At 38.0% G+C, this 14031-nt stretch overlaps 2 protein-coding genes across 3 annotated transcripts; both read right to left on the bottom strand.

The window, feature by feature from the left end:
- Nucleotides 1–15: 15 nt before the first annotated feature.
- Nucleotides 16–4372, bottom strand: aplnr2 (apelin receptor 2). 2 transcript variants are annotated; one of them, XM_067439555.1, is made up of 3 exons: nt 4103–4372; nt 3923–4006; nt 16–2338 (listed from the first exon to the last, which is right to left on the bottom strand). In XM_067439555.1, the coding sequence occupies exon 3, from the start codon at nt 2062–2064 to the stop codon at nt 841–843; it is 1224 nt and encodes a 407-aa protein (XP_067295656.1). In that variant the 5' UTR covers nt 2065–2338; nt 3923–4006; nt 4103–4372; the 3' UTR covers nt 16–840. The 2 variants fall into 2 exon arrangements, with proteins under 2 accessions (XP_067295656.1, XP_067295664.1); XM_067439563.1 differs by having other exon boundaries at nt 4107–4372.
- A 5047-nt stretch (nt 4373–9419) lies between these two features.
- On the bottom strand, nt 9420–11945 carry cd59a (CD59 molecule (CD59 blood group) a). The gene is made up of 4 exons (XM_067450460.1): nt 11863–11945; nt 10514–10588; nt 10304–10405; nt 9420–10187 (listed from the first exon to the last, which is right to left on the bottom strand). Exons 2-4 carry the CDS (start codon nt 10566–10568, stop codon nt 9988–9990), a joined length of 357 nt encoding a protein of 118 aa, XP_067306561.1. The 5' UTR covers nt 10569–10588; nt 11863–11945; the 3' UTR covers nt 9420–9987.
- Between the last annotated feature and the right edge of the window lie 2086 nt (nt 11946–14031).

Raw genomic sequence — 14031 nt, 5'->3', positions numbered from 1 at the left:
CACTTTCGGGGCCCCCTGAGATCGGTTTTATTAGTGGGTAGTACTTAGTGCTAGTGGTAATGTAATAAAAATGATAAATGTATAATCTACCAAAGAGTTACAAATAAAACAAAATCCAGCAAAACGCTCCTCATGAACCGCTCGCGTTCACCAGTAAAACTGTTTGTTCATATCTGCTCCAACACAAAATTTCTCTGTATTGTAGGTTACTAGACTTTTTTTAGTCTTTAAGAAAATGTATTTAGTTTCATATGTTTAAATATTATAATGTTGTTATTTTGATTATGTAAAGTGATTCGTTATGTTTTTGAATGAAAAAAAAACACACACAAATGTCATAAGTTTCACCTCAGAAAACAGTAGCTTATAAAAAATGTAAAGCCAGTACATGACCCCTTTAGCAAATGTTTTTAATTTACATTTATACATACAAAAATGCATCCCTATTGATCCTGAAAGTCATTGATATAAAAAATATTTTGACTTATTTTCCATTAAAATTATTGCATATATGGGCAAAAACATCTGTAGTTCTTCATAATTCAGCCTCATTTACACACCGCACAAATAGTTTTAGTTGCATCATTGTGTTTTATCTAAAACTTGTTAGCTGCTCTTTACTCTGTCATAATGTAATGGAAAAACGTTTACTGTATCCTGTCTGTTTATCAGTTCCCACACTGGCAACATGTTTTCTTGAGGGGGTAAAGTTCATGCTAAATCTCACAGATGAATGGGAAAGAAAAATCTGATTCTCACAGTCCTGTTTAGAAATTTTCCACAGAAATGGTCCAGCTCAGTCCCAGAGTCTGTTTGCCAAATCAATCTGTTTGCCTCTCTTCATTGATCATCTCTACTAACTGTCACTTCATGCGTCCCAGATGGTATTGGTGAACTCTTGCATTGTTCCTCCTCTCCTCCCTTTTGACCTCTACATTTGACCCATATGCACGCGAGCAGGCCGCTGCAGTGCTTCCGGAGTGCTGGGTCACAGCAAGCGTACAGCAGAGGGTTCAAACAGCTGTTTATGTAGCCCAGACAGATGGAGTATGGATGGGCCGCCACCAGCCACTGGTCGAAACTGCAGGAAAAGGGAAGGATGCCCAATTCCACCATAGCAGAGAGTGTCTTGTTGGTGTGGAAGGGTAGCCAGCAGAGGAAGAAGGCCAGCACTAAGGTGATGATGATGCGGAGGAGCCTGCGTTGGCGTGTATGATCGGGGCGCAGGCCGAGGCTAAAGTGTCGGGAAAGGAGACGCCCCAGCCAGCCGTAGCAGAGCAGAAGCACTACCAGAGGTAACAGAAATCCAAGCAGAGTTGATTTTAAACCCAAAGCTGCTGACCACACCAGCTCCGCCTGCTCTGAAGCTGCAGGATCTAGTTCGCTTGAGATCAAACTGGAGTAGTCCATGTCACACAAGCAGGAGGACCCTTGTCCATCCTGCATGTCGCCATCAGCTCCCACTTCTAAATCCACCTCCCTAACAGTTCGCAGAAATAGAGCAGGAAGTGCCAGGATTCCAGCCGCTAGCCACACAATACCCACAATCCACTTGGCACGTGTGGTTGACGGCCCCTGCTTTGATCCGTTGCCACGCTGTCGTGTGATGACGCGGTAACGCTCCACGCTAAGCCCAGTCAGAGAAAACACACTCGCGTACATGTTCAGCGCCACAATGTAACTGCTAACCTGACACAGAACATGGCCGAAGGGCCAGTGGTAGCCCAGCGCTGTGTATGTCGCCCACAAAGGCAGGGTCATGACAAAGGCCAGGTCAGCCAATGCTAGACTAGCTATTAAAGACTCTGTCACTGAACGAGAAGAAGGGGTGGAGCGGCAAGGAGGAGGATCGTTGGACTGGGAAGATTTGGAGCAGCTGCCAATCCTCCCACGGCCTCTCACTCGACGGTCCAGATACACCCATAGCACTAAGCCGTTTCCCAGGGACCCCACGACAAACACCAAGAGGTACACACTCGGAATCAGCACCCAAGTTGGAGTCCACTCACTGTAGTCACATGAGGGAAAGGGAGACGGTGAAGGGAAGGGCAGAGACCCAGACATCTGAGAGCCACACACTTGAACCTACTGCAGAAAGCAAGTGAATGAAATGAGCAGGAAAGACAGAACTGATAGTTTCTTTTGAGTTTTTAAGGGATCTAAAGGGTTAGAATGGTTTGGCACAGTGATAGTTTTCGAGAAATTCTTTTTTCTCTGATGATTGGAAGACCTTTATCCTTGTTTATCGCCAGCTTTTTGTTTGTTTCCCACGAATGAGCTGAAAGAGTCAGTGACTCATCCTTCCTCCTCAATCCTCTTAGATTTCAGTGGGATATCACTTAAAGATAAAAGAAAACAAATGGAAGCTGTGCATTAATAGATGAGAGAGAAGTTATATTACTGGTTGAGTCACTAACATTCTCAAATCATAAATAACCATTCACAATGGCTTATACACTGCACGGGCAAAACTATTTTGCACACACTAACATATTACTGGACTGCCTTTAGCTTTGATTATGATGTGCATTCGTTGTGGCATTATTTAGACAAATTATGTTACATTTATTTCCATCAAGCGTTGCATTCATTTTTGGATATCTTGTATTGACAATGGAAAAGTCAAACCACTTTGTAAATCTACATCCTAAACACTTTCAATGAGGCTAAAATCAGGACTGTGATCGCCAAAGCATGTGTGAATTGATGCAAATGATTCCTCATGCTCTCTGAACCACTCTTCCACCATTTAAGCCCAATTAATCTTGGTATTGAGTGGTCAAGAGTCAGGCCCTTCTTGTTTACAGAGTGGTGACACTACAATTCTCAAAATGAGTCTTTAGCCATTTTTAAGAAACAGCTAAAGATGCATCTTTTTAATCAATAATCAAACTTGACTCATTAATACTAACCCGTACTATTCTAAATAGCCTATCTATTTAAAGCTGATGTCCGTAACTTTTTTTGTGTTCAAGATTTACAAAAATTATATAATGAGAATGTACAACATGAATCCATTTTCCAGACTGTGTTTTTGTCTTACCTTGAATCATTATTGGGACTATTTCAGGCCAGACTGGTAGGTACCGCTGCCCATTTTCATGATTTATCACATTTTTTTATGTGGTTCAGATACAATAATATTTTGTGTTTCTATTTCCTTCTTCCCTCTGTGTAATCAATTTCCTTCATTGAATCAACTCAAATTTTGCATTTTAACAAACTCATTTTAAGGCAACCAGGTTACTTATTTTTTTAAAGTTAAACCAACAATATTTTTGTACAGTGTAGTTACAGCACATATTGTATTGCGTATTGTTGCCCTGTTGTTTGCTTGTTGCTTCAATTCATCTCCTCATTTGTAAGTCACTTAAGATAAAAGTGTCTGCTCAGTGATTAAATGTAATGCAATGAATTGCTATCCTTAAATATGGCCAGGGATACATCTTCCAACATGGCTGTTAAACAAATGAAAAGGATACTGCACACATACTGGATCAGTTAAGAATGGTTGCCAAACATATAACATGCCAGAAACACACTGCAATAATGGTCCAGTCATAGACTCTTAAATCTTTTGCTCGTTTAAATACAAACTGTAACTTACTTTGAGCAACTGTACTTTTTACAGTGTTACACTTTTTGCATTTAACTTTTGCTTTATTTTGTGTACTGATCTAGTTTATGCTTGAAATATTGTAGCTTGTGATAAACTGCTTGTAATGCCACTATACGTAAACGTGTCTTCTAAACTAATAAATGTAAATAAAATAGAATAGAATATGTATTAAACTGATCACTATATGGCAAACCTTCTCTTTTGTCTAATATAAGTTCCAGATGATGTGCATACTGCAATAAAATCTATTCCACAAAAGCAAAGCTCAAGTAAAAATCCAACATGAACCAAAAAATGTCATACCTGCTTAAGGGTTTATCTCTGCTTCTGTTATTAAATGTGCCCAGTCCCTTCTGTGCGATTAGCCTCTCTCTGTTTTCAGATGGTCTTTTTAAAGAAAGACTATAAGTCACTCTCTATCCATGCCACTCTTGATCTCTCTTTTTCCTCTTCCAGAATTGAATGTTTCCTTCTGTGTCTCACCTACAGTGGAAGTGCTATATAAAGACCTTCTCCTCTTTGTGTCCATTCCCGTTTCTGTTCTGTCCTCCTCCTCTCTCACAGGACCACCCCGCAGTGGTTTTGTGAGATCTTCAAACAGTCCTCCTGCTCCCAAGCAAACTTAGGACACCTCAGAGTTGAAAGAAGCTTTATACACATGACAATGTCTTTCACCATAGCAAACAGAAAACCTCTGGCCACTACATACACAAGGTTATATTAGCAAATATAATATGCATTCTTACAAACAATGGGTTACCTAAAACATTGGGAGACCAGGAAATTATGTATGGCCCATTGTTGTACAGACTGTGTTCACTGAATCAAACTGGAGGGTGATTTTATACCAAGAAAAGGGAGAGTTAGACCTGTTCATTTGCATATCAGCATATTCCTGATGAGTTTGAAAAAAAATACATATATCGCCATATCGACTCCTGATGCTCAAAAGTAACAATTTCTCATCATTCCATCCTGTTAATTTCAAAGAATACAATCACCTTAACTTGCTATATTTTATAATTTTCTGGCACAGAGAGTGGTAGATGTAAGGAATTTTCCAAGTTCCAAAGGAATTTGATTTGTTAGATTTCAGAAACTAAACAAATATGCCATAATTAATGTGAAATACAATGTTAAAATGTTTGGAAACATATCTCAGAAAGAATCGGTCTCACATAACCTAATATATATTTATGTGAACTGTTCACCTACCTCTGTTTAACTAATACATTCATTGTGTGTGTTGTTTCTGTGAGCTCAGCTGCATGTCCGAGGTCCTGTTTGAACAGTGTTGTTTAGACACTTCCGGAACTCAGGGATTCCCTACTGTGGGATTTGTGTGTTTTTGCGTGTTGAGAGTCTTAATAAGAATGACAAAAAGGGAAAGTCTTTTGTCTTCAAAAAATCTTGAAAGAGTCAACAGGACAGCTATTTATGAGGCAACACAATGACACTGCAAATATTTAAAAATGCAGTTGTATTTTCTCCAGCTTATAGTAATGAATATGTGCAGAAGACAACAGCCAGGAGCAGAGGGAGCTGTTGCTCATAGAGTTTAGCAGTGTTCAGATAAAAATGTAAAATGTAAAATGCCAGAAAGACATTTGTAGGTCTTCCTGTTTTGTCCCTAATTGATCCCAGCTGTACAAACAGTAAAGGTCTGTAAAGAAGTCATAAGGTCATATATATGACATGAGTTAAATGCACTCTGTTCTAAAAGCAGTGGGTCAAACTATAAATTGTCATACCCCATCCAAAGCATGTTAAGAAAAACAGAATAAACCAACAATAATTTAAGAATTATTATAAGAAACTTGCTAGTCTATAGCTTTCTTTTTCATTTATTGCAAGCAAAATTGCTATTGAGCGCTTGATAGCTATTTAAAGGGGGGGGTGAAATGCTGTTTCATGCATACTGAGCTTTTTACACTGTTAAAGACTTTTTAAAGACTAAAAAAAAGCTGAATAAAGGGACTTTGTGGAGACAAAGATAACGGTGTTAGGTAAAGTTTGAGTAAAACACTTTATGTTTTCTGTTCTTAAACCAAACCCTCGACAAAACTTAAAGGGTTAGTGTGCAACAAAATAACAAAATACCAATAATAACGACTTAATTGGTGATGGCCAATTTCAAAACAGCTTCCTGAAGCCCTGGAGCATTGAATCATACCCCTTTTCCACCAGAATGAACTGGGTGCTAGTTCAGAGTCAGTGCTAGTGTCAGTTCTAACTGGCTCCGGCTCCGAACTAGCACCACCTTGGTGGAAAAGGGGTATCAGTGTATTTCGAGTCAGCGCCTTCAGGCAGTTCCTTTGACCTCATAATTCTAATTTGCTTTGACATGCACTGTGAGCTGTAAGGTCTTATATAGACAGGTGTGTGGCTTTCCTAATCAAGTCCAATCAGTATAATCAAACACAACTGGACTCAAATGAAGGTGTAAAACCATCTCAAGGATAATCAGAAGAAATGGACATTACCCGAGTTAAATATACGAGTGTTGCAGCAAAGGGTCAGAATATTTAGGACCATGGGATATTTCAGGTTTTCTTTTTTAATAAATCTGCAAAAATGTAAACAATTCTGTTTGTCTGTCAGTATGGGGTGCTGTGTGTACATTAATGAGGAAAAATATGAACTTAAATGATTTTAGCAAATGGTTGCAATTTAACAATGAGCGAAAAAGGTAAGGGGGTCTGAATACTTTCCGTACCCACTGTATATCAGGCATAAGCCTGATATTATGACAGGTGAAGTGAATACCACTGATTAGGCCTATCTCTTCATCACGACACCTGTTAGTGGGTGGGATATATTAGGCAGCATGTGGACATTTGTCCTCAAAGTTGATGCAAGCAGGAAAAATGGACAAGCCTAAGGATTTTAGCAAGTTTAACAAGGGTGATGGCTAGACAACCGGGTCAGAGGCAGAGCATCTCTAATACTGCATCTCTTTCTCTAATACAGCATCTCTAATACAGCATCTCTAATACAGCTCCCGGTCTGCAGTGGTCAGTATCAATCAAAAGTGGTCCGAGGAAGGAACAGTGGTGAACCAGCGACAGAGCGATGGGCGGCCAAGGCTCATTGATCGTGGGGAGTGAAGGCTGGCCTGTGTGGTCTGATCAAACAGACAAGCTACTATACAGGTCCTTCTCAAAAAATTAGCATATTGTGATAAAGTTCATTATTTTCCATAATGTAAAGATAAAAATTAAACTTTCATATATTTTAGATTCATTGCACACCAACTGAAATATTTCAGGTCTTTTATTGTTTTAATACTGACGATTTTGGCATACAGCTCATGAAAACTCCAAAAATTAGCATATCATGAAAAGGTTCTCTAAACGAGCTATTAACCTAATCATCTGAATTAACTAATTAACTCTAAACACCTACAAAAGATTCCTGAGGCTTTTAAAACTCCCAGCCTGGTTCATTACTCAAAACCGCTATCATGGGTAAGACTGCCGACCTGACTGCTGTCCAGAAGGCCATCATTGACACCCTCAAACGAGAGCGTAAGACACAGAAAGAAATTTCTGAACGAATAGGCTGTTCCCAGAGTGCTGTATCAAGGCACCTCAGTGGGAAGTCTGTGGGAAGGAAAAAGTGTGGCAGAAAACGCTGCACAACGAGAAGAGGTGACCGGACCCTGAGAAATATTGTGGAGAAGGACCGATTCCAGATCTTGGGGGACCTGCGGAAGCAGTGGACTGAGTCTGGAGTAGAAACATCCAGAGTCACCGTGCACAGGCGTGTGCAGGAAATGGGCTACAGGTGCCGCATTCCCCAGGTCAAGCCACTGGATGAAAGCAAATTTTGCATGTCATTCGGAAATCAAGGTGCCAGAGTCTGGAGGAAGACTGGGGAGAAGGAAATGCCAAAATGCCTGAAGTCCAGTGTCAAGTACCCATAGTCAGTGATGGTCTGGGGTGCCATGACAGCTGCTGGTGTTGGTCCACTGTGTTTTATCAAGGGCAGGGTCAATGCAGCTAGCTATCAGGAGATTTTGGAGCACTTCATGCTTCCATCTGCTGAAAAGCTTTATTGAGATGAAGATTTCGTTTTTCAGCACGACCTGGCACCTGCTCACAGTGCCATAACCACAGGTAAATGGTTTACTGACCATGGTATTACTGTGCTCAATTGGCCTGCCAACTCTCCTGACCTGAACCCCATAGAGAATCTGTGGGATATTGTGAAGAGAAAGTTGAGAGACGCAAGACCCAACACTCTGGATGAGCTTAAGGCCGCTATCGAAGCATCCTGGTCCTCCATAACACCTCAGCAGTGCCACAGGCTGATCGCCTCCATGCCACGCCGCATTGAAGCAGTCATTTCTGCAAAACGATTCCCGACCAAGTATTGAGTGCATAACTGAACAAAATTATTTGAAGGTTGACTTTTTTTGTATTAAAAACACTTTTCTTTTATTGGTCGGATGAAATATGCTAATTTTTTGAGATATGAATTTTGGGTTTTCATGAGCTGTATGCCAAAATCATCAGTATTAAAACAATGAAAGACTTATTACAGTTGGTGTGCAATGAATCTAAAATATATGAAAGTTTAATTTTTATCATTATATTATGGAAAATAATATTTTAGAACTTTATCACAATATGCTAATTTTTTTAGAAGGACCTATAGCTATAAAAACTTACTATAGGTCAAATTGGTGAAGAAGTTAATGCTAGTTCTGACAGAAAGCTGCCAGAATAAACAATGCATTGAAGTTTGTTGCGTATGAGGCTGCATAGCCGCAGACCAGTCAGGGTGCCCATGCTGACCCCTGTCCACCGCCGAAAGCGGCAACAGTGGCCAGGTGAGCATCAGAACTGGACCACGGAACAAAGGAAGAAGGTGGCCTGGTCTGATTAATCATGTTCTCTTTTACATCACGTGGATGGCCAGGTGTGTGTGCGTTGCTTAGAAGACACATGGCACCAGGAAACCATGGGTCCTGCCATCCATGTGTATGTTACTTTGACACGTACCATCTAAGCATTGTTGCAGACCATGTACACCCTTTCATGGAAACAGTGGTGTTTATCTGGTGGCTGTGGTCTCTTTCAGCAGGATAATGCACCCTTCCACAAAGCAAAAATGGTTCAGGAATGGTTTGAGGATCACAACAAGTTTGAAGTACTGACTTGGCCTCCAAATTCCCCAGATCTCAATCAAGTATCTTTGTGATGTGCTGAACAAACAAGTCCGATTCATGGAGGCCCCACCTTGTAACTTGTAGGACTTAAAGAATCTGCTGCTAACATCTTGGTGCCAGATACTACAACACACCTTCAGGGGTCTAGTGGAGCCTCGACGGGTCAGGGCTGTTTGGCAGCAAAAGGAGGACCAACATTAGGAAGGTGGTCATATTCTTATGCCTGATTGTTGTATATACGTGTGTGGGTGTGTGTGCCCTTGTTTATATTACATTGTGGGGACCAAATGTCCCCATAAGGATAGTAAAACCTGAGATTACCTACAATGTGGAAATCCCCACTTTTCAAAAGGCTTATAAATCATACAGGATGAGTTTTTTTGAGAAAGTAAAAATACAGAATGTTTCCTGTGATGGGTAGGTTTAGAGGCAGGGGAGGTGTAGGGGGATAGAAAATACATTTTTACAGTATAAAAACCATTACGTCTATGGAGAGTCCCCACAAATATAGTGAACCAGACATGTGTGAGTGTGTGTGTGTGTGTGTGTGTGTACTTTATAATACTGCAGATTAATTTGAAACAATAAGATGCACACGGAATCAAATATTTAACAGAATCCTCAAACTGTCAATTTGCATAAAACTGCATGTTCCTTTTATTGGTCGCATGAAGGTTCAGTAAGTTTTGCTGGCAATAGTGGTAACAAGAAGCTAATCAGTACACTGAAAAGACTGCATGTCTACATCACACAATGATTTTCAAAAGATTTTAAGTTTTAAAAAAGACATTCATAATGAGGAAAAGGCATTTATGAAAATGACAGTGATATGACACATTAACCCATTGAAAATCTCAGCATCAGAATCCTCACACCCCACTCAGTTGTACCACTTCTCTGGGTAAAAGGATTAGCCGTGAAAGAGTGCATGTACACAATGAGAGCAATATTTTAACACAATAAATTTGCAGTTTCCCTTTCTCTATTAAGTGCAAAATAAAAATAAAAATGACAAGCTTTAGCTTACAAGCTTTAGCATTGAGCACACACCGTTTTAACATACAGCTGAGATTTAAGCTGTGAATGCTTCTTTGACCACTTAACTTAAGATATAGAAGATCTCTGCATTCTTACTGCATGATACCACTACCAGCTTTACCAGGAACAATGCAGAAGCAATTGTGTTTGTGATGTTTTAGAGAACACCCCACCAGAAGAGAGCTAGTGAGAGCAGGATTCCGACCACAGAGCGGCTGGACACTGACAAGGGTGCTGTGTTACACAGGTCAGAGGTACAGCAGGAAAACTTGAAGCTGGTAATTTTGGGAAATTTCTCGCTGATGAGGTTGCGATCACAATCAGAGTACTTTATACACTGCCTGTATGTGTCACCACCTAAATAAAGTAAAGCAGAGAGACAAGGTGTCAAAGGGTCATGGGAATGGTTGTGCCATTTGGACAATTTGTTACATTACAGAAATTCTTTTATATATATATGAGCGAACTGACACCTCTTTCGTAGACAGTCAAGCAGGCATCATCATAGTAGCAGTCTCGAATTTTAGAGCATGTGCCAGAGTAGTCCTTACAACTGTAACACTTAATTGCAGAGCCTTAGGAGACACAGAGACAGAGAAACCTTTATACAGAGAAACCTTTATGCCAGAACAAGATTGCAAAATTGGACTTAAATACAAGTTATGCAGTGTGAAAATACATACCAAATCCCACCAGAGCCAGAACGAACACCACACACACTCCAACAGAAGCTTTCATTATGCCTTCAGTTTACCAGTCTAATTGTTAGAGAGAGAGAGAGAGAGAGAGAGAGAGAGAGAGAGAGAGAGAGAGAGAGAGAGAGAGAGAGAGAGAGAGAGAGAGAGATTTGGATTTGTCTGAATGTGAATGTGACATTGACTATTCATCATAAATTTAGATTTTAAAAAAATCATCCTAAATTTTAATTATATACTTGTCTAATAGTCTTAAGCCTCATTCAGAATATGATTAGACCCTAAAGGGAATAAAGATGCTCAAAGATGGTTTAGATTTGTAAAATGTCTTAGTTGTGTTGTTGTTTTTTGTCCATACAATGGAAGTCAATGGCCACAAAAACTGTTCCCAACATTCTTCAAAATAGCATATTTTGTGTTCCACAGAACTAAGAAAGTTGTACAGGTTTGAGACAAAATTATGCTGAGTAGTTGACAGAGTTATAATTTTAAGACAATTAACATAATGCTGCAAGAAATAACTTTGGGTCATTCAAGGAATACATAGTTTTTGCCAAGATAATCCACTTTTGGCCAATGATCTGGCTTAATATTTGTTATTATTACTGCAACTTCCTCAACTATTGTTGTTCGCTTGTTATTTTGTATTTTAGCTTTCTACATTATTTTAATATCCCGGTGTATTATTTGTCTTTAGAACATCCACATATAATAATTAACAATACATATTATAATAATTAACATGCATTTAACATATTTATATTCATGGCATTGCACTTAGTACGAGATGACATTTATGAAAAATTACACTTGTTCTCAGAACACATTTCAGTAAAAATTGACCTTCACACATGTTTGATCCTGCTCTTAATGTCTCACTTGTTTACCTAATATATATATATATATATATATATATATATATATATATATATATATATATATATATATATATATATATATATATATATATATATATATATATATATATATATATATATATATATTAGGTAAACAAGTATATATATATATATATATATAATGAAATAAGTGTTTGGAGTCACTGACCCAATGACAGCTTATCTCACTTTTATTAGATTATGACTTAACTGATTTTCTTTACAGGTTTTGTAAAAATGTACAGTTACATTTCTCTTACACATTTTATCATAACTATAAAAACGATGTCATATGGAAAAACTAAATGTGATTAATGCTTTATATATTTCTTTTAGTTGCCGAATTGCAATCTAGTCTAAATCAGCCTAGCCTATCACAAGCAAAGAATGTCTTTAAGCAGTATGCTGTTATCTTTATCAGTTACTCTTCTGTAGTCTTACCCCAGTGTGAAGAAGGAATCCAACCACAGAGACATCCAAACCAGTCTGAAAACTGGAGAGCTTGAGCCTGCTTACCCTTCTTTAAACACGCCCACAATGCTCTCAATTAGTCTTTTGTGTCCTTTTTATTGTATACCTACATACTGTCCTAAAATATTTAAATGGAATATGTTATTGAGTATTATGCCAAAAAAGAAATAACATCGCTATAAGAATTCACAAATAATTGATTAATCACAAAGTAATGCACTGTACAATGGCAGCAGGACAGTCACCCTGGAACAAAGATATTCAGTGGCAAAATATTGATACAGCATATTGTGATTTCTGCAACTGCAATTCCAGTGTTATTCTGTTCTCAGGAATGAAACTGCAACCTTCTCTAAGATCTTTAATCAATCAAGCTGAATATTGATCTTTTTCAGTCTTGTCAAATTTTATTTTCCATTCCTCATTGCTGCGCACAATATTCATATTCTTACTTGCATAAACAATTTGCAAAGAAAGTATTTTTATTGGTTCCCTTGTTTTCATCCTTTTCTTTTGATGCTTCCCTCACTCTAAAAACTTTCACTACGATTTACATTTTTTTTTTGGGTGAAACATTTACATACACCATATGAGCTGAGTAAATGTAAGTAAAAAAATTAGGTAGATCTGAGTGACTGCATTTTGTAAAGAATTATTGAGTAGAATTTTTTTTTTTGGGGGGGGGGGGGGGTGAGTAATATGAGTTATTTATGAGTAATATTAACTTAATATTACCTCTAAACCTTTGTAAAATACACCACACAACCACATTTATAACTTACATGACATTGGCCTTTATTTTCGATGAGTACGTTTACAGCAATACGGCATTACTGTTTTGACTTTTATACAATATTGCCAACATTTAAATTCATGTAACAAACATTTTAGATGTAAAAAGTAAACATTTAAAATGAATTCAAGTGTGTGTAATCAGCCGATCTGTTATCCATTTCCACCGTCTCAGCGCTGGTTCTTGGATACGCTCTGCGGGTGGACTTTTAACTTCACTGCCTTCTTGCAATTCACTTGCTGAAAGATGCTGCAACGTGCCTTACTCTATAACCTGCCCATGAACAAATATTGCAGTTCTAAAAATATTTTACCATCCAAATGAATGAAATTAATTCTCTTATTAATTCTCTCTAAGGTTGTGTTTTGAGCAAGGCACCAGGCGTTTCAAAGACAGACTTTACGCACGGTAATGATTTTATTGATAAAATAAAACACACAAACCTAAATTTCAACAGGAAAAGCACAAATTATCCGATGCTGAGAAGAACTGTTCTGGGGACAGAAGAGAATTCAAAAAGCCCCTGCTCAATAACCGTTGAGTCATCACGTCATGGGGAGGTGGGGAGGGGATGGGGTGCATCGTTTTAATCAAGTAGACCTACTCAATTTCTTCAGTGTGTGTTAAATATTTATAATCTTAATTTGAATGAAGTAATATTTTTGGTTCTTGCAAACTGAAAAAAAAGAAGTATTTATTTATTATAAATTATGAATTATTTTGGTATGTACAACTCAAAACATCAAGTAAATAATATTTAGAGATTTTATTAAGTTAATAAAGTGAATTATTACTGCGATATTTACTAAGCCACTGAATAATTTTTTAGAGTGCTGTTGATTCAGCACTGTCATATACTAACTTTAAACTACATACACATTCCATCAGTTTCTCTTGTTCTTCTTAAACATTCCTTTCTCTTTTCTTATTAAAGGCTGACTCAACACAAGATTTATATTCTTATGTATAAGCAGCCTTTTAAAATATTATAAGTTAAGCAATAAAGGATAAGCAATAATTCTTCCACAACCTTTTGACCACACATATATGTCATGCTTCAGAAGACATTGGCTTACTGAATGGGTCATTTCTGTACACAGGGTCACACAAGGATTCATTCTGCTGTTGCGCAAGGATGTCAACAAGGAAATGCTGCATTTAAGTTCAGTTATAAGTTATAACTGAACTTAAATGCAGCATTTCCTTGTTGTTTTTATCCATCTTAAAAGTATCGTTCACAAATGAAAATTGCCATCATTTACTCACCCAGTCACATCATTCCAAACCTGTATGACTGTATTACTTCTGTGGAAGATATAATGTATTTTGAAAAACGTTTTAATTAA

This window comes from Pseudorasbora parva, chromosome 1 (genome assembly GCF_024679245.1).
Source record: "Pseudorasbora parva isolate DD20220531a chromosome 1, ASM2467924v1, whole genome shotgun sequence".
Classification (NCBI taxonomy): Eukaryota; Metazoa; Chordata; class Actinopteri; order Cypriniformes; family Gobionidae; genus Pseudorasbora; species Pseudorasbora parva.
Note: the sequence above shows the minus strand (reverse complement) of the source record. Positions and strands in the feature narration are given on the sequence as shown.